The sequence below is a fragment of the Myotis nattereri genome, assembly GCF_964212035.1.
Source record: "Myotis nattereri genome assembly, chromosome: 6".
Taxonomy (NCBI): Eukaryota; Metazoa; Chordata; class Mammalia; order Chiroptera; family Vespertilionidae; genus Myotis; species Myotis nattereri.
In genome coordinates this window covers 17,482,441-17,502,890 of record NC_138081.1, presented here as the reverse complement: position 1 = coordinate 17,502,890, position 20,450 = coordinate 17,482,441, and the positions used below count along the sequence as shown (strand labels likewise).

The following is a 20,450-nucleotide window of genomic DNA, read 5'->3' as shown; positions in this document are numbered from 1 at the left end:
AGGGCGGGGATGGGCCTGGTGGTGTCATGACAGGGTCCTGGCTTGGATTATTAAGGATTCACACTCGAGAATTCGCCATGTGGCCGCCAGGAGAGGTCAAAGTGCATCCTACAGGAGGGCTTTTGCTCAAGGTCACAGACAGTAGTAGACACCAGACGCCACATAGTTTTGCCTTCCCTTTACCCTCCACTGTGAGAAATCCGAATGTCGGAGATTGTATGTGGGGCCCTGTGAAGGCTGGTATGTTCTCTCAGATCGGCCCTGTGCTGGAACTGGCCTACTGCTTCAGAGGACCCTGCTCCCATAAGGCAATGGCTTAGGCCTGCTCCTTTAAATGCAAATTCTGTGGAGAGGTGCCAGGGGCTCCCCTGACCTACTGCTTGGTAAGGCGGGTGCGCTGGGAAGCGCTGGTGCAGCTCTGCGTTCCCGTGCTGTGTGTATCATTACTGCTCCCTTAGCCGCAGGTGTGGCTGTAGGCTCACTGTGTCTTCACTATGCAGACTGGCGAGTTAGAGTTCTGCTAGGAAACCACAGAACGTTTTCTGCAGTTCAAGGACTCTCTTGTGCTTGTCTTTTTTTTTTTTTTTTTTTTTAATATGACAAGAGTCATCGCTATTTGAAATAAATGAGAAAACCACATCACTCCAGCATTTCATGCTGATAAAGGGCAACCTAAGTGATAAAGGGCTAAGAGTTGTCTTTTAAAATCCCTAATTATTGCTTTAAAAGGCAAAGCTGTGTTAGAGGCAATCAAAGATCTGAAAGAACTAAACAGAACATTTCCTTCATACATCACAAAAACAAGCTACATCTAAAATGTTTGGAGATGGAAGTATTTTTTAAAAATCACATTGTGCCCGGATGAACTGAAATTGCTTAGCAATATTTCAGGTATGGCTCTAGCCCCGAAGAAATTTGTTATTTAATAAAGAGCACTTTTAGAGACCGAAGTCAACACATCAATACACTAAGAAATGTTTCAAGGGTCCAAATGTCATTAAATAATTATAAATATATCTTTAAAGTTATATGACCATTCACTTAGCAAGTTACCTCAGATTTTACACATATTCATAATTTAAAAAAAAAACAACAACACACAGCCAACACAAACACTATCTATATCATTATGGCTATAATAAGGTATTGCCATTTTCAGTTTTGCATAAAAGGAGGAGAGGGGTTTCAGGATGGTATTTCTTTTTGGTTAAATGGGAAAAGGGGAGGAAAAAGTACCAAAAAAGTAAAACAAAATAACCTTTCCTGATCAGTATTTTTGAAGTCACTTTCTTAAAGTAGGAAAAAAGAAAAGAAAAGAAAAAAAACCGAACCGACCAGTTCAAAGGGGTGCTTGCAGCAAGTCTGAAGGCCAGGTCGGGAACAGTCACACTGCCACGGCAGCATCCACGCTGCCTCCTTCCCTTTGCATGCACCGCGACTGGCTCTGCCAGCGGGTCTGCAGGTGCACGGGCCTCACGCGGCTGCACCCGTGAGGACGTGTGGTTTGAGCAGAGAGGAAGCGCTTTGCTCTTCTTCCTCCTGAACCTGGAGTCCACCTCTCTGAATCGGCATATGAACAGGTTATTGATAACAGACCAAACAACAGTGACAAAAATACCTTTTTTCTTTTGTTTGTAAAAGTATGTGTGTGTGTGTGTGTGTGTGTGTGTGTGTGGTGTGTTTCTATTTAAAGAAAAAATAGATCAAAAACAACCTGAAACCTGATTATGATTGTCTCTCTCAGGCCTTTTGCTTCTCAACAGCTACCCTCTTACGGTTGCAAGAGCATGACCGAGTGAGTGAAAAATCTTCTAAGAAATAGGCACTTTGTAGATAGCTGATCGATATACATATATACGCACTCTCTCTATATATATGTATATATTGAGACATTTGGGATGTGGCTCCCAGATACCGCTGGGCCACGGCTGAGGAATTTCAATACGGTCGCCAAACGGATTCATCCATTCTGCCACTAGAATTCAAGACAGTTGGGGAACTGCTGTGGCTTCCATCAGCGTCAACACCATCATTCTGGTTAGGCAAATTGGGGTTTAATAGCGTGCTGCCATTCGAGGTGGTGGTGCATGGCGGGAGCATTCTGGAGGGAGAGCGGTCTCCCCCCGGCACCATGGGGAACTGATAGGATCCTGACGAAGTGCCATAGTAGAGATATGGAGTGCTGCTGGCCTGGAAGGGTCCGCTCTGGCTTTGGGAAGAGCCGGGGTAGGGTGGTGGCAGGTAGGTGTGGTAGTGGGTGGTGGCGGACATACCGAGGGACATGCCTGAGGTGACTGGCGGGGTGTAAGTAAAGGTGGCTGGATAGTGCATTCGTGGGTTGGAGAAGCGGCTCTCAGTGAGGGATGAAATGCTTGGGAACTGCCTGGGGTCTGAAAAAGGGCCCAGTTCTGAAGCACCTAAAAATTACAACAGAAGATGGGGGGGAAAAAATCTGTAAATATCAATTAAAATAATGAAAGAATTTTTTACAAGAAAAAAGAAAACTTTAGCTTCCCCCACAGGAACAGCAAGCCACAAACAGACCTTCAAATGCACAGGTCGCTGCAGTCTTTTTTTTCCCTCCCCCCCTCTTAGCGGCATTTTGTCCTTAAGCTCCTCACCCCCAGAGAACATCAAAGGGCTTTAAAAACCCAAACGTGTGCTAGGTCCTAGGTGTAAACCAACCCAACACTCATCATATAGATTCACTCACCAGACTTTCACACTGAATCTTCATTGATTGTTTTCTCTCTTTTTGTTTCTCGTTGCACCTCACATATTTGAAAGTGACATTTTTTTACTAAGGCATACGAGCTTCATTTTCTCAACCAAATGGAAAGGAATTCCAAAACCATCAGTTTTGCTATTGGTACACTTGGCCCCCCTTCATCAATGAAGGAACTTTAAAAAGATACCCTAACATGTTCCTATCACTTCTTTTCAACTTGTGAAATAATTTAAAATCTTCTTTATCTTAGAAACAGATTTCAAAAATCAAACCAGACTGCAATCAAAGAAGATTTCAATGTATGCTGAACTAAATTATCTGGGGATATATAAGGAGGGTCTAGCCCTTAGAAATTCTCCCGAGGGTCATAAACTAAATAAGTAGCTTTAAAAAGGGGGCTTATGCCTGACCATAGGTTGAGCATCGACCTATGAACCAATTCCTGGTCAGGGAACATGCCTGAGTTGCAGGCTCGATCCCCAGGAGGGGGCATGCAGGAAGGAGCCAATCAATGATTCTCATCACTGATGTTTCTATTCTCTCACCCTCTCCCTTCCTCTCTGAAATTAATAAAAATATATTAACAATTAAAAAATGAAAATAAATAAAAGGAGGGCTTAGTACCCAGAAATCATTGCATTTCTAGCCTCGATAGTAGACATAGGACTGATTTAGGCCAGGTGCTGACAGTAGTTTTTGTGAAAGGCTCTCTGGGTAGGGGACCCATGAGGAGGGCACGTCACCATCCATGTAGCAGGCCCCCGTACCACGTCTTACAGAATTCGCTTCGGGCCACTTTGAACAGGTAACAGGGAGACAAAGATGGTTTCCCCTGAAATGCGAAGTCCTTAGCTGCTAAAACCAACAGTGTGCTTCCTTAACTGATGTTTCTGGTGCTGAGCATATGAAACCACAGTTATAAACCACTTCATGTGGAAATCAGTTTTCAAAGATCGGGTTATGATTTTCTAAAATTGACAGAATTGTGACAAGCCCTTTCATGATACCAGTGTTCTTAAGGTTTTGACCGCATCTGAAATCTTCCAATTCTTTGAATCTCGTGTATTTGCTTTTCTGATAGCTGTTCTCTATCAGGGGAAGCACCTGGGAACCCGGGAAGCCTTGGGGAGTAGGTGCTTCTTCAGCCCCATTTTCATTTAGCACTTGTTCTTAGATGCTCCAATGCTTGTTGAGTGAATAACTCTAATACTTTTCTTTCAAGGCTGAGTGCGGGTTGTTCATTTTTGTTAAAGTGCACACTGCCTGTGACCTTCATAAAATGCCAGGACTTTGTGCCACGGTGTGCATTTGTAATAAAAACGTGACTGTTAAAAGTCATCTGTAGTTAACAAAAGTTTTTCTCACCAATCCGACAGTAGCCATCAGACAGCCCACCCGGCCCAGCCCAGCAATGGTTAAAAGTCTCACCTGCCTGGCTCTTCTTACTGAGAGGGGAAGGCCAGAGGCAGAAGTCAGAGGTGGCAGTGTCATCATCTGTAAAACGAGGGGGATGAGCTCTAAGTTCCCTTCCATCTACGTTCTATGCCGCGAACTCCAAGACAGAAGGAGAAGCAACAGCCGTAAAGGAGCGGGAGGCAAGGAAGTTCCCACCCCCTCATTAGTACTTTCCCGGAATCCACAGGCCCCAGAAGCAGAGGGTAGAAAGCTAGTGAGCAGCTTCTAATACCAGAAGCAAACACTTTCAAGATGACAAACCAAAACTAACACCGTCTGGGCAGTTACCCTCTGCTTTTTATAAATTCTTCCATCCTCCACCGGCCTCTACCTAAGCCCTCCCAAATACGAAATTCTGACAAGCTCAAGCTGAAACATGGAGAAGTAGCGATTATGACAGAATCGCAAATGGGAGCAGACGAGATGGAACGTCTCCCCGCCCCGTGCTCATGAATGCCGTACAGGAGACAGGCACACCGCGAGGCCACAGATGTTCCTCGGCCCCCTTTCCCTGCAGAGCATCTAGGTGAACTTGAGTTGGCAGAGCTAATAGTTACAGGCGGGCCACTTCTGTACACATTAAGCTCAATGCTCGGATCATGTGAAAGAAACCAGAATAATGGGAGCCATTTCCAACAGAAGTCACACTTAAAACATCAACGTCTGCCCCCTACCCCCCGGCCCAGAAGCAGAGAGCTCACACAGAGAGGCTTGCCAACGTAAAAAACTGCTTCTCGTGGGCATTTGTACTTAAAATGTACTGTAGTCATAATTAAAATTCCATGTGGTTTCCCTTGTTTTGATGCAGAAGCCTTATTAAAACCCTTTATGTGGGGCCCGCCAATAAATTCCAATATGGTTTTGAATTTATCCCTCCACCTTTTCAATTTTACCTGATACATTCTGCTGATTTTTTTATTATCCGTAGCATGCCAGGATCGCTGCACTTTTTCAGTTTATGGATGCCAGCTAATGCAAATTGACATTCATTTTCCAATTAATGAGCTCTGGTTGTGGTTTATAGGAAACAATGCAACAAATTTCTGCTAAGTTTACAGAATTTTGACCAATCATTTTCGGTCCCTGGAGACTGTCAGGTTTTGAGCAGTAACTCCTTCTGGGCAGAGAGAGCTAATGCGAACATTAAATAAATGACATGGTAATTTTTATAACTTTCAAAAAATAGAACTTTCTGGAAGTTGCTTAGTCATTTTGTGTTTACAAGAAATGTTTCTGAAACATACTGCAATGTGTTCTGTATGAAGAACACAGTATCATATGAGATCTCTTACATCAGCGATTTTCACCCAGTATGCCGCAAGAATTTTTAAAATATGCAATACCTGACTATGTAGTCAGGGGCACTGACCTTTTTTCTGTGATTCTGTAAAAAAAATGACAACAGCCAACATAGCAATAGCTATCTGGTGTTTATGAATCAAAATCATACTTATTTTCTTTTGTCAGATCAGCAAAAAATATACTTTTGGTGTGCCACAGAGTTTTAGTAATTAGTTTATGTGTGCCATGAGATGAAAAAGGTTGAAAATCGCTGCCTTATAATAATCTATGATGGGGCGATGTTAACAACATAAACCCTTTCCTCATCTTCAATTTATTTATAATAATCATTGCAGGAGTAAATGGTATAATTAGTTTTTCTTTCATCGAATAGTGTTCTATCTCTAATTCTAATTTCTGTTGTGTATATGGACTCAGGTGTTCTGTTAGACAGCCTTCTTGGGTTATTTTGACACTGTGTCCCGAATTATTCATTCCTGTGTCACTAGCCACATTACAACTACAAATTTTAAAAATAGCCCTAGGTATTATATCAATGAAAGTAAAGAAAAGATGAATCTATTTTTTAAAAGGGTCAGGATTAAAGCCTGGAGAGTTTGGGACGTACTGTTACCCAAGTCTAATTTTATAAATGTGAGGCCAAGGTTCAGTAACCGCTCAGAGCTGTGCCTTGTAGCCTCTGAGCTCCCCAGAGAAGTTTAAACTTCTGACTACAACCTACTGATTAAACTAAGCCAGTGCTGCCAGAAGTTACTTGGAGCCCATGATAAACGGGGAACATCTTCCCGATGGGCTGGTTTTACTCCACCTGGAGTCAGGGTAGACCGTACAACAAACATGGATATGATATGGGCTAAATGCAACACCTGGGTGAATTTTTAGACAAACAAAAAAAAACAACCTTTGCACTTGTGAAGCTTTAAGCTATGTCTCCAGATCCCCTAAAGCACCCTCTTACCTTCCCCTGCTGGGGGAGAAAAACTCAAATCCCTCATCTACTGAGATAGAAAAACTCAAATCCCTCATCTACTGGGTAGATCATCCTAATCTAACCCATTGATAAATAGGAAAGGGAAGGTCCAGAGAAGGGGAGCCATTTATTCTACAAAATCAAGCAGTTTAAGAGAGATTGGGCCACAAACTGGCCAGACCTCTTTGACTTCAAACCTCTTTGCAATTTCATTTGTCCTGAAGGAATCTGGTTGACACAATCACAGATACATATATATTTCCTGCCTTAAAAGTCTATTTGCGTAAGTACGTTCACCTGAAAATAGTTAAGTAGGCTCTTCTGGTGCCTACATATTGGCCCAATGAGAATTATGGTCTTTGGAATACTATTAAGAACTCTTTTAAGTCCTGTTGTTGATCTAACCTACTCAATAGTGAGCAATTAGTTCGGTTGCTTATGACATAATGTGAATGAGACCAAGGTCAAGGGTTTGATTCCCTAAAGACCTACTGGCTTCCTTCAGATACATTTCATTCCAGACCTGCTATCTGCACCCCTAGCCACAGTCAGACAGCTTGCAAATGAATGTAGCTATCACAAACACAGATGCAAAAACCTTGCTCATTCAAATAGCAGCAGCAGCAGCAAAAGCTTTTCACAACCTCATATACGTGGGGAAGAATAGTTTAATAAGATGCCCTTGACACACAAATAAAAATAAAATCAATGTTAAAAATAAAAAAATATATATTTCCCCTTCCTCCGCCCAAGATCTATGGGTCAAAAGGAAATCACCTCTCTTTTCCCAACCAGGTTTCTTGGGTCTTCAAAGCAAGAAAGTGTGGTGGAAAAAAGGGAAACCAAGATAAGGGAAGATAAAAGAGAACCTCTGATCTTTAATACTGGTCGCCTGCAACTCCCCACTCAGCACCTTTCACACACTGCTTGTTAATGCCAGCGATCCTGCCCGGGTCACGCTTAACTCGTAACTGCAGAGTGGGCTGTTGAGGGCAGAGATCTGTAGAAACCTTGTTTATCTCCCCTTCAGTGCTCAATAACAACAATACTTGATGTGTCCAAGCCTTTCCCTAGTACTTTAGCATACATTTTCTCATTTAGGCCCTCAATAAATAATGGTTGGTTGACAATGAGCAAGGAGATCTCTAGAATGAAAGGAAATAGTAGTGTTGTTTTTTTTAAATATCAGACTGGGTACTCGCCATTTGAGGCTGTCAGCTAGGAAACACTGTGCCGTGTCTCGTGCCCCGTAAACAGTGGAATTACACATCCCAGCTGAGGAGGAAGGTCGGGCCCAGGAAAAGAAAAAGGGGCCTAAATCCAGGCGGGACATCCGCTGGCATATTTAGAATTGTCTGCCCTGCTTCTTTAACGCAAGGGTATAAATGTGCATCATGAAAAGCCATCATACTTCTCAGCAGTGAGGTGTGAACTTCCAAGCTTCATTGGGGCTTTTTAAGTGATAGGAGTTATTGCTCCAACAAATCTCACATAAAGTCCAAGTGCTTTTTATGAAGCCCCTCGCGGTGTTCTTCCTACTGGAACATATAATACACAAGCTCTCTAGGGCTGCTCTCCTCAAAGAATCGTCTTCCCCCTCTACAACTTTTTGGCGGCCCCCTCCACAACTGCTCTATTATATGATTTCCTAATTCACTCCCGTTCCAATAGCATTTACTTTCCATATCATTCTTTTGGGCTCTTAGTCAATACTTTACTGAATTATTAGCTGTTTCGTAGCCTGTTCTCTCCAACTGTAAAGTAAGCTTTGGATGGTCAAGGTCATGATTTATTTTCCTCTGCTATCCCTCAGAACCTTCTATACTCGAAGAGCTTACACTTTTTTTTTTAATTTGGTGTATGAGTGGAGGGATACAAGAATGAATAAGTGAATTAGGGATCAGGAACTCTGTATGATAACTGGTATATTTTTGACACATTAAAAAAAATTAATATAGTAAGAACTAAGCAATGCTGGCATCCAACCTGGAACTTAATCTGAATACCATTCCATACCCATAAAATTCTCTCTAAAGAGTGTTCAGAGCTCTTCCCAGGCATCACTACGTCACCTGACCTCGTGTTTCACACAGGCGCCCGCACATGGCAGTTGCCCCTGGTGAACAGACAGATGCCTCTGTTTTGTCCCCAGTCTCCTTAGAGACTGTATCTGTGTGTAAGTCTACACTGAGGAGCCACGGGGAGAAGACATGAAGGAGGAAGAGGGCCATGCCTGTCTGGCCCACAGGCAAGTTAGTGAGCACCCTCGCCCTAGGGCCCCAGGGTAACCGCTGCCCCTGCAGTCCTGTGATTTAATGTTTGGAGTAGGTGGTAAAGGTAACCGTGGGTGAAGCTCACGTGCCGCATGAATTTCTAGACTAATATATAGAGCTGGTGTGTCAGAGCTGTCAGGGATCATAGACGGCCTTTGTAGATGAAGAACCGGAGATACGGCGGGTCTGGGTGGCATCACAAGATTAAAACGTGATTCTACCCCGGTGGGAGCCTTCTACTCCACCTCTGCTGCCGCCCACAGCGTGACGGGGGAAGGGTGGAGGGGCAGCTCCCTGGCTTTCCTTAGATCTGCATTTGTGAAAGCACACCTGGGAGGGGAGCATCTTCCACTTACGCTACCTTTCCAGGTGGCAGAGCCTTAAAACCAGAGGGTGTCACCCCCAACCAGCACAGGCCAGCCACTTCTCACAGGCATGACTCAGCAACTCTGTCAAAAATAAAGAGGAGGCTATTGGCGTCTTCAGAGTCCCCTGTCCTCCTTTATGAAGGTCAAGTCCCACTACTCCTCAGTGTGAACGCCCTCTTCATGGCAGGCCATGCACTCAGGACCCCCCTGGAGCTACTGCCACCTCTCTTCTCTCTCTCAGACCAAGTAAGCCAGCCCGGTCTTTAGAGCTCACCGCTACACAGGGACTTCCCAGCCACACAAATTCTCACCATCTCTTCTTTAGCATATGCATGTTGAGTATTTAGGATGTAAAGTTTACCTCCCCGTGCATTTTAAGGAGTTGTCACTGGTTTTACATGAGTATTTTCATTTTCCAACTAAAGGAAAGCAAATGAAGAATAAGAACATCATGTCCTTTTTGATCCTACCTAGTACATAGCCTGGTGCTGAGAAGAGATGGGTTCTTCAAAAAAAAGTGCTAAACGAATAAATTACCAGCATAGTCTCAAAGCAGGCGACATGACAGAGCAGAAATGCTATGGAACCATTACCCCAAATCAATCTTAGACTATATGCAGACCAATATTTTGCATTTTCTACACTGAGGTTTTTAAGGGATTTTACTTCATTTCCCTGAATTTGTCTCCTTACACTAAAATGATCAGGTATCTGTCACTAAATTAATTTCACTTTTAATTTCACTAGATAATAACTGGAAAATATATCTTATATGGGAGAAATGTAATGGGTCATGCTGATGGAGAAGAAACCAGCAAAAATGAGAATTTGAAATTAATTTTTAAGATAATGAAATATCAGACTAGCAAACGCCATCGCTTTGCCGTTTTGCAAAAGAGTGGAAAAGCGCCTCGACTATCCAGTATAAATATTTATTTTCCGTGTTGTAATGAATTGTACTTTTCCACTGCATGCTCACAAATTCTGAAAGACCAGCTGATCCCAAGGCTAAGAAAGTATGCTATGCTGAGGGAAAGGGGCGGGGGGAACCCAAAACCTGGCAATTTTCAGAAACTTCCACCATTCCTTAAAGTCACCCAAATTTTGAGGATATTGTTGGAATAATATATTTCCTCTTTGTGAAGGAAAAGGAGGCAGGCGGTAGAAGAGGTGTGAGTGTGTGTGTATGTGTTCAGAGGGAGAGTAAGAGAGAAGGAAGAAACCAAGCTTTGGGGGGGGGGGGAGAAACGGAGGAAAAATGAGAGAGATCTTCTTGCTAGGCCTTGATTAAGAACTTTTTAAAGGCTAGGAAGGGTGGATAGTCTTTGAAACCAGATCCGCTGCAGGAAGGAGGCCAGCACCCAGGACACCGTGTCTTTCAGAAGAGGCCACCCACGGTGCCGCGGCGGTCATATGACTGCTCTGTCACATCCTGAAGCCATTTCCAGCCCATGCACACGTCTGTGCTCCCATTTAGAGAGGATGGGATATATTGGGAACACACATATGGAAACACTTTCAGAGAATCAGTTTCCATGAAATTCATAATGAGCCAAGTGGCTTCAGATGTGGTTGCGTTCCTCCGATTAGCCAGGAAAAAAAAAAAAGAGGAAAAAAGGAAGAAAAAAGGGACAAATCCACCCTTTCAGACCTTATTTCAGTTTCAGAGAAATTAAAAACCACTAATGACTTATGGCTACCAAAACATGGAGCCACAATTAAGAAAGGAGGAACTAGGAAAAGGAGGGAAAGACGTTTAGAAGCAGCAGTCTACCTCTCCTAAAAATAACAGCTCTGACATCAATAATCTCATCTTCAATCGGGAGAAGGCTCTCCTGTGATGGTATCTGCCTGGAGTGGATGAATTTTCTGACAATCTGGCAGAATGTTGCACGCATGCGCACATGGGCGGGGGGAGGCAATGCGGAGGGAGGCGGAGGCTAGAGGACCGGCTCTTATTTGATAACATATGTGGCCAATTAAGATTATTTTAAAAATTGCAACTAAATGATAAATTGTTCCTAAGTAAATCTTTCAAAAAAGCTCAAATGCAGTAGGGACAGCCTCGTATGTTCCTGTGGCCTGCGCTAGTGGTAACTCAGACTATATTAAAAGCATACATTTATGAACTGGCTGAGATGTATGTTATATATTAGACACTGCAGCCTAGGTGATAGGAAAGCATGAAATACAGGAAGAGAACAAATGGGGGAGGGTTTTTTAAGAGGGACGTTGAACTGATATTAGTAAGTTAAAACATTGTTTTTATATTACATACAAAACACTCGCATATCATGGGGTAAAAATTCACATGGATTTTAAGATAAAACCTGAGGCTTGAAAATGCTCACCAGGCGGGAGCTGGGGTTGCCTGGGGTTATGTCAGCAGACTGGGAGAGCGGGAGCAGTGAAGGAGGCGTGGAGTCCGCTCTGCCTTTGGGGTTCTTCCGTGGAAAAATCTGAGGAGTGCTTCTTTCAAGCTTGGTAGCAAGCCTAAGCCCATTGTTTAGGAATGTTCTGACTCAGGGTTGCTTGATGATGGGCTGGGAACCAGTACTGGCTATTGCTTAACAGACCGGTTTTTGCTTTGCTCCAAGCATAGGGCTCCTGCAGTGCTTTCATATTCACAGTAACCCAGCACATTACAGGTTTGCTAAGAGGAAAGAGTGGCTAACCAAACAACTGAGATGCAGTGACCCCCATCTACAGAGGATCTTTACCCAAACACTTTCGTTACAGCATTAAATCCTCACCACAGCCTTGTGAGGTAGACAGTGTCCCTGGCCCACTGCGTAGGGCTCAACGGCCGCAGTCTCCTCCACGATGTCAGACTCTGCCCTTTTCTGGCAGATCCTAACAGACCGGCCATGTCTACCTCGGCGGCAATGATGAAAGGGCTCTGGTCACTTCTCAGTGACAGCTCTGGAGATGGAGATGGGCTGTGGAATGGGGAGGCTGAGTGCCAGGTATTTGCCATGCCCTGGAGTTCTCAGCCTATCTTTACCACGGATGTTCTGAGAGTGATCTTAAGCAAATCTTGTACGAGGCTGGCAAAAGCACACAGAAAATAGCAAACACCTCCATCTCAAAAAGGCATTCCTTGTTACTGGTACCAGCAGAGCCTGAGAAGAAGGAAACTGAAAAGATTGGGTCCAAATGAGAAAAGACAGGAGAATCAGAATCCTGAGATTCCCAATTAGCCCCACACACCCAGTTCCAGGCCCAACCAAACTCTGCCTGCTGTGGCAGGAAAAGGAGCAAACCATCCCCATTGAGGCCACGTCCCACACAGCGTGAACGCGCACGCTGTGTTTCCTGATGGAGCCCCAATTCTCCACGTCTAAAAGTAGGAACAGATCTGCTCCTTTAAATCTAGCACAAATCCAGTCTCAGACCATCCTTGTGACGGAGTCTAGCACTAATCCTGAGAAGTCCAGGAAAAGGAGGAGTGGATCCAGGCAGCAGCTGCGCGCCCCCCCCCCCCCCAAGGCACTATCACTCAAAACCTGGCAAGCTTGAGGGACAGTGTGCAAATAGAATCCTGCTCCAAAGGCTTAGCACCCTGGTGTGGTCCAACAGCCCTGAGGCCATACTGGACCTTAAAGCACATGACTCAAACCACCCAATGCCCCAAGACCCAGAACTTGAACAAGATTACCAAAATGCTGTTCCGTCTCTCTAAGTCAGCTAGCTCCAAGAAGCTTGGCTATCCCAGTCCTAACAATCCATATTAATCTAGGGTCAAAGCCACAGACTTTAGCCTCTGTACTGTATCCTGCCAGCTCCTATCCTTATCTTTGCCCTCTCTCCCTCTATGGTCAGATGTATCCACTTACCTGCTCACCAATGTAGGCCTGGGCTGCTCATGCCCTGGGATTGGTTCCTGGCCCGGGAGGAAAATATGAGAGGCTTCCTGGTTTTGACAGAAGGTTGCCTTAGAATCAAGATCCACTTTTGTTTGTGTGATGGCTTATCTGGGTTCCTGAATCCTCAGGATTTCCTTGTTCGTGACTGCCTACCTGTTCTGTGACTGTGTGTCATGCTATTTTTCAGGAATGTGCACATTTCTACATCTCTTATTAGGCACTCAACAAATGTTTGCTGGAACAATAATCTTGCCCCAACTTACCTTTCCATTCTCATTTCTCACTCTACTCCTTCATGAACCTAATAGTCCAGTCAAACTGGACCCTTTTCCGTTTTTTGTGCTCCCACCTTCATGCCTTGGTGGTCTGTAGTCTTCTCTCAGCCCTTGAAATTCTAAGCAGCCTTTAAAATAGACTTCACTCTGCTTGAGAGTTTTAGCCCTCAGTCACCTCTCCTTCCTCTGCATTAGTGTTTCATTTGTATCTCACATTACAATCACCTTATCACGTCTACTAGCCTACAACTTCCTTGACAACAGGAACTCTGTCCTACTCATCTTTAAATGCACTGCAGCCCCTTTCAGAGGGACATACAGGAAGTATTTAAGCGTGTATGTGAGGAAAAAGGATGGGAATCCCTAACTCTGTCTCACCTTCAGCCAACTGCTTTATCTGACCTACCATCCCTGTTTACCTGGACAGAAAGGGCTCACGTTAACTCCAGATGTACAGCTCTGCTCTGATCACCAGTTCTTGGATGTCTCTCTCTCTCTTTTTTTAAAATATATTTTTATTGATTTCAGAGAGTAAAGGAGAGAGATAGAAACATCAACAACGAGAGAAAATCATTGGTCGGCTGCCTCCTGAACACACCCCCACTGGGGATCGAGCCCACAACCCAGGCATGTGCCCCAACTGGGAATCGAACCCTGACCTCCTGGTTCTTAGGTCGACGCTCAATCACCGAGTCACGCCAGCCGGGCTTGGATGTGTCTCTTATTCTACCCTCTTCCCTGGTTTATTCCTTTATCCTATAAACAAAAACTTTTTCTGGCTTTTTTTTTCAGTCCCAAGCAAACTATTCTGTCCCACACCAACACAGACCCTTGAGAATAATAATAGAATTTCAAGCCTCAAATTTACATAGTGGTTTTTACTTTGTCACTGTTTTCCCTTCACAAAAAGCCTGTGAGGTAGGCACGACAGGTACCAGCTGATAATGTAGCCAGGTCAAGGAAAGAATGGCTAACTCAAGGGACACAGCCAATGAGGGACAGAGCTGAAATGAAACTTCTGGATTTCCTAATTTGTGTTCCTTTTCCCCACTAGACTTTTCTCCTTTGCATCTACTACTGTTCATCCTAAAAGAAGTTTAGATAGGGAAAAGGATGATATTTCTTTAACAACAGGGGACATTTCCATTGAATAGGACAGTGATAACTGGCCTGCCTTCTCACACTGGAGGTTAGATCCAGTAACATCAGAAACCAATCTAGTACCTTTTAGTGAACTGAAAAATGACTCACTTTATTTTTCTATCTGGTTAGGACTTAGCCTGAAACCATGGACAAGAGCCTTCGTACTATCCTGACACATTCTCCTTACGTAACGTCCGCGTCCCAGCGCAGTGTGGTGGTTACTCGTTCCTCTGACAGTTGCAAAGTTTTTCCACTCGAGCCTTGCACACGGAATTAACTCAAAACTTCTGCAAGGAAAATGTCCCTTTCTGAGTTTGATTTGGCATCGATTTCAAAGAACTGTTTGTATATTTTAGAATATGTAGAATTTTCCTTTGATTGAAACCTCTCTTCTAACAATGGACAAGAGATGATTTCTTTTCTGAGTGATTTAAACAAAAACAAACACATCTTAGTTACATAGAGCCTTGTTCTCAAAGTGAATTTTTTTTTTGAGCGAAATCAAACCCTACAGACTGTTAAGCATTTGGCAAAAGCCTTCAAACAGCCAAAGCCAAATAGTGAACTTTTCCTCATTGAAGGAGATAAATACTAGAGCAAACCTGAAGAAAAAAAAAAATAGGACCTTCTTTCACTTTCTACTCTGCTCGGTAACATTCCCCTCTCAATACACACGCTCGCCCCTTCAGGGGGTTGCATCCTCAACGCTGCTCCCTGGCGCCAGAGTGAAAAACTGGCCACAGTGGACATTTCCAACATCTGTTTGTGGCTGCTCCCAGGCTCCTGGTGTGTCTCTGGGACATGAAGCCCTGTCTCCCAGTGTAAACAGACACACCTAATTGTGTATAAGGTGTCCGAAAAGAACTACTTGTTTTGATGACCAAAAAAAAAAACACACTAAACCGAAAAGGGAAGGGCTGAGTGTGTTGTGGGACAGCAGCCAGCCGTAGGTAAGTTCTCTGTGTGCCACAGAACAACCCAAGCCCCGTTTTCCCAGCCTGAGAATACTGTCCACGGAGTCCACGCCAGGTGTGGACCAAACAGCTGGTGACTGGTCAGGAGAGACGGTGCTGTCACAGAGCCAGGGCACCATCTGTGCAGTCTCTTCCTAAGATTTGATTTTAGGATGAAGAGAGGAAAGGCACCAAGGAGGAGGAGGAGGTAATTTGGGGGTAGCTTTTTCTTCTTCATGTGACAATGGCATGTACAGCAATAACAGTAACAACAACAAAAATGCCAGCAGCCTATTAGAACTGCAGCAGGAGAAAGCGATCCGAGGGCACTGGACTGGCCATCGGGGCTGTGGGATCTGGTCAGCGTGCTGCCCCCAACAAGCAGGGGGATCTTGGTCGGGTCCCTTCCACTCCCTGTCTCACACACTCCTTTGCAGTATAAAACGTCAGAATGTCACTAAACCATCTCCCCAGGTTTCCGGTTCCAAAGTTCTGATTCTGCTACATACATACAACCTTGAGGATTCCCAATACACCTTTGAAAATTCTACTAGAAAATTCTACTGTTCCTCTTAAGGACGATGCCCATTCATTAAAATACAGTAATTACAGTTTTTGAAAAGGAGGTATGTCCACTTTGCAAAATATACCCAGGTTTTCTCTCTAGAGAGAAAATACCAATGAGAACATTTAGATTATCTTTTCCACAGAATAAAAAAATCGAATCATTAACAAGAGTTTGCAACAGAGGCCAAAAGTAAATAGAAACACTATTAGCTTTTTCAAAAGGTTTTCATCATTAAATTTAGCAGTAAAGGGGGCTCAAACTAGCTTTAGGCTCACATATTAAATATGAGATATGATGTGATCTATTTATTTGTTCTATATTCTCCTAAACAAAGTGTTCTGATCTGAACTATCTGAAGTTAATATTAATAACATTTTACATCAACCTTCCCAACTCTCATAGGATAGGCTATAGTGTGATGCATAGTTTAAGAAGCTTAAGTCTCCATGCCCTATGTATAACAATATATACTCTGAGATTTTAAGATTTCTTAAATATGTGCACTTTTAACTTCTATAATAAAACTTTGTTTTGTAAAATTAGGAGATGGATTTGTTTCCACCGTTATTTCTGCTAGAAATTAAGTGAATGTTACCTTATTTGTGGAACTCTGACCTGCATCAAGCAAGAACACTGGCTACTTCGCAAGGACTGCTGGGGTTCTGTCCCCGAGTGCAGCCCGGGGAAGATGAATGTGACAAAAGTCCCTCAAAGGATGACACCCACAGGCTGCCCCAGGAGAGTCTGGCTGTGGTATGGAGACTTCCCTGAGAAATCAGAGTGGGGGTTGCAAGGCTTGGGGTTGATCCTTTACTCTCCCTCTCCCCTCAAGTGACCTAGAACAAGTCTCTGAGCCCTAATTTCCTACTAGGAAAACAGGGACTGTAATAATATCTATACTCCAGTGAGCTGTTGTGATGATTAAATGAGATAATGTCTGCGAAAGTGTCTTTAGTGCACTTAGAACACTACCTAAATATCATTATAAATATATAATATAATTATTTATACCAAGTTTTGCTATGCTTTTATTTCCTATCTCCTTTGGACGTAGTTGTTATAATTCTTCCCATTTTCCTCATTTGTCGGCGGTCCTTCTGTGAGTGCTTTATCTGGAAGCTTTCAGTGATTCCTGCCGTCAGAAAAGCCACTGTTACAGATGAGTGGAGTGTCCTGTGTCTTCTCCATCCCCACTCTCTGGAGCTCCTGACTTACAGCAGCACAAGAGTTCAAGGTTCTCCCAAGGATGCCTTCTTCTTCCTGGTGTCTTCAGTTTTCCTTCTCATGTTCTGTGGCCCCTGCCGAGTCTCCACGTCCTGTGAGGACAGCCGTCTGACCTGCCGGCGCCCGCTCTTTGTCTACCTGCCCTGGCCCCGCGCCTGCTCACATCCTGTGTGAGGCTGTGGGGACCAGAGTCCTCACTCACAGGCTGCTTGTCCACGTCTCTTTCCCCCCTCTGTTCCCCTCGGCGCTAACGGGCTTGTTATGTTTGCTAGAGCTGACTTCCTTGCCATATTTTTCTCTAACCTGACTCTGAATGGCTCCACTTGCCTTCTCCATAACCCCAACGTGGGGCTGGCTTATTCAACTTTTACAAACTTTCAGAAAGATTCTTTTCAAACTTTTATCTAGAAGTTCTATTATTTGCCATTTGGAATTTTGACCTTTTTATGAAATTGTTGGCAGGGTGAGGCTCACACTTTGGTGAAATCCCTTTTCTCTTTTAGGCACCAGGGAGATGGCAAAGGAGAGCAGGGTGCCGGCGCATCTTGGCTATCGCAGGGTCCTGGCTCGAAGCTGCTCTGCGTCCAGGCTGGCACTTCAAACACTAGCCTGGAGGGCCTGCGCGTGCGCGGGCTGAAGCATAACCACATCCCCAGTTTTCTAGTTCTAAGGTCCCTAAATATAGGCCTCGTTATCTGTTTCCTCACCCACTTCTGCGGTGACTTTCAGTATCTTACTGCAGTTGTATTGTGAAAAAGGACATACCAAAGCCTTCGGGTTGGAGAGGACCCTGAGTGTGAGGACCACCCTCACGTGAAGAGGAGGAAAATTAGTACACACATGTGGCCCATCCGGAGGCAGGCCTCTGGGATCCTGGCAAGAAAAAACCCCTCTTTCCAGTACAGTACACTATCTTTATATTTTATTCCTGTCAGGTGACTATTATTTTTTTTTAATATATTTTATTGATTTTTTTACAGAGAGGAAGGGAGAGGGATAGAGAGTTAGAAACATCGATGAGAGAGAAACATCGATCAGCTGCCTCCTGCACACTCCCTACTGGGGATGTGCCCGCAACCAAGGTACATGCCCTTGACTGGAATCGAACCTGGGACCCCTGAGACCGTAGGCTGACGCTCTATCCACTGAGCCAAACTGGTTAGGGCAACTATTATTTTTTACAGTGGACTGTTATCTGTTGTTTCTCACTCTAGTTTGCATCCCACTCGCACGGAAGATGGTGACTGTATTCTCCATCCCTGTTCCATTCTAAATGGCAAAGCCAGAGAGAAAGGTGGAAACTAGTTTGAAAGCCGACACAGCAACCCATTATCCAGAACTCCAGTCTACAGAGGTTGCAGAGCCGTTGGAACCATTCTAGATTTCCCATCCTAGGAGATGCTGACACCTGTGAAAGGTACTTCATTGTGACTTCTTTGCTTGAGCTTCCAAACTCAACATAAATCCATGAAATAAAGTAAGTAGATCACTGACTGAGAGGTGTGCACCCAGACTCTGACTGAAAACAAACGAACAGATGTTCGTGACTGTTTGCAGTATGGATACCTCTGCATCTCGGGATACCAGGGAAAAGGGGAAGCTGTGTCCACGGGAAACAGGGCTTTAGTGACTTTCAAACAGGAAACATAAGAGCTGCTCATAGCTTCAGGAGATCTTGAAGCTGGTTTCTAGAGCCACAAATGGAAGGTTTTGGGGAGGGGGGGAAATTTCTTTTTAAGGCACAGATAAAGGATCTGAGAAAGGGGTGATAGTCATACAACAGCCTCAGCTATTTAACGCTTCCTCCTTTAACCTCGGTTTGTATTTATGAGATCCTGCTTAGAACAAGCTCCTCATCCCTTAGCAACTCAAGTTCTTTCCAATTTAAGATATGCCCCAATTCTCAGTCCTCTGGGAAGAAGCTGTCCTGGGGGCGGACTCCATTCACAGGGCGGTCCAGGCTGGTGTCTCTCCTGGCTTTACTTTTCTCAGATGCAGGATGGGGGCTTGTGAGCCCTTTGTAACTAGCCGTCAGCCCCTGGCCCAGGAGTCTTCGCACTTCCAGGCTGTTGCCACACACCTGCAGGCCTGATCAGCTAACGAGCACCTGTGTAGCCAGCTTGGTCATACCAATCTAGTGATTTTCATTTCTCTCCGTCTTAAAAGCAGTAAAACGAATAGGTGTGTACACAGGGTGTGAAAGGTATAAAAACAAGCTACCTACATTTTGAGAGGATGAGAGGAGCATATAACACTGGTCAATCACCCAGATTAATCCCATCATTGCGCCTCACTGCACTGAAGCCTGGGTTTGCACAAGGCCAAGGAAGGGGCGCTACTGGAAATAATCAGATTAATGTGTCAATGAAAACACCCAAGCCAAGCACTTCAGCTCTCAAAATGGATTTCTGGCCCAAATTTTCCAGATTAGTGGCTCTGTATTCACTTAATAAATCAAGCACTTCCTGAATTGCCACTTCATCATGGGGCATATAAACAATGTCTAAACATTAACTAAAAACTTATAAGATGCAATATTATTCCTTTTAAAGGAAACTAACCATTGGGGGAGAGCATTACTAAAACATTTTGATGATACAGGCAAAACACCCTCTCCAATCCAGAGCCTCCATCCCCCACTCGCAGGCAAGCACAAGGCACCATCCTCTCCCCAGGGTGACCGCCACAGACACCTAGCCACATTCTTGCTTCCTCCCTCACCCTCTTGCACAATTCTCCCCCAAACAGCCAGAGACATCCTTTGAAAATAGAAATCCATTTATATCGTGACCCTGCTTAAAATCTGCCAATGAATTATCACTGCATGCACCAGCAAATCCAAACTTCTAATCCTAACTGGTAGAGGCCCCAGGTGACCTAGAGCCGGCTACTTCTCTGCTTCCTCTCATCCTCTGTGCACTCCAGCCCCTAGGCATCCTTCTTCGCACCACAGGGCCCTTGCACTGGCCTTCCCCTCGGCCTAGAATGATCTCCACAGGGCCAACCCCCTGCTGTTCAGATCTCAGCTAAAATGTTTCTTCCTCATCACATCACACTGTTTTACTTTTCTTCACAGTACATATCCCTACTAAATCATATTTTCTTATTTTCAAATGCCTACCCTTCCTCAATAGTAGCTAACATGTACTGAGTACCAGGCATTAGTCTAAGGACTTTGAGTATATTAACCCTCCCTTAGTCCTCATAACAACCTTTTGAGGTTGGTGGTATTATTATTAGCCCATTTTACAGGTGAAGAAATTGTGGTACAAACAAGCTAAGTAAAATACGCAAGATCATAAAGCTAGTGAGTGAAGGAACCTAG

The 20,450-nt window shown here is 44.2% G+C and overlaps 1 protein-coding gene across 3 annotated transcripts in view; it reads right to left on the bottom strand.

Annotated features, from left to right (window-relative positions):
* Positions 1 to 593: 593 nt before the first annotated feature.
* Positions 594 to 20,450, bottom strand: part of RUNX2 (RUNX family transcription factor 2) — a gene marked incomplete at its 5' end in the record, with an annotated part of 119,948 nt that continues 100,091 nt past the window's right edge. For 2 of the 3 annotated variants that reach the window (XM_081094249.1, XM_081094251.1), the window contains 2 exons: positions 600 to 2,417; positions 4,157 to 4,222. In XM_081094249.1, the coding sequence (XP_080950375.1) occupies positions 1,939 to 2,417; positions 4,157 to 4,222 (545 nt within the window). In that variant the 3' untranslated portion in view covers positions 600 to 1,938. Of the gene's footprint in view, positions 2,418 to 4,156; positions 4,223 to 20,450 lie in introns of all 3 variants that reach the window. The other variant, XM_081094250.1, reaches the window with a different exon arrangement.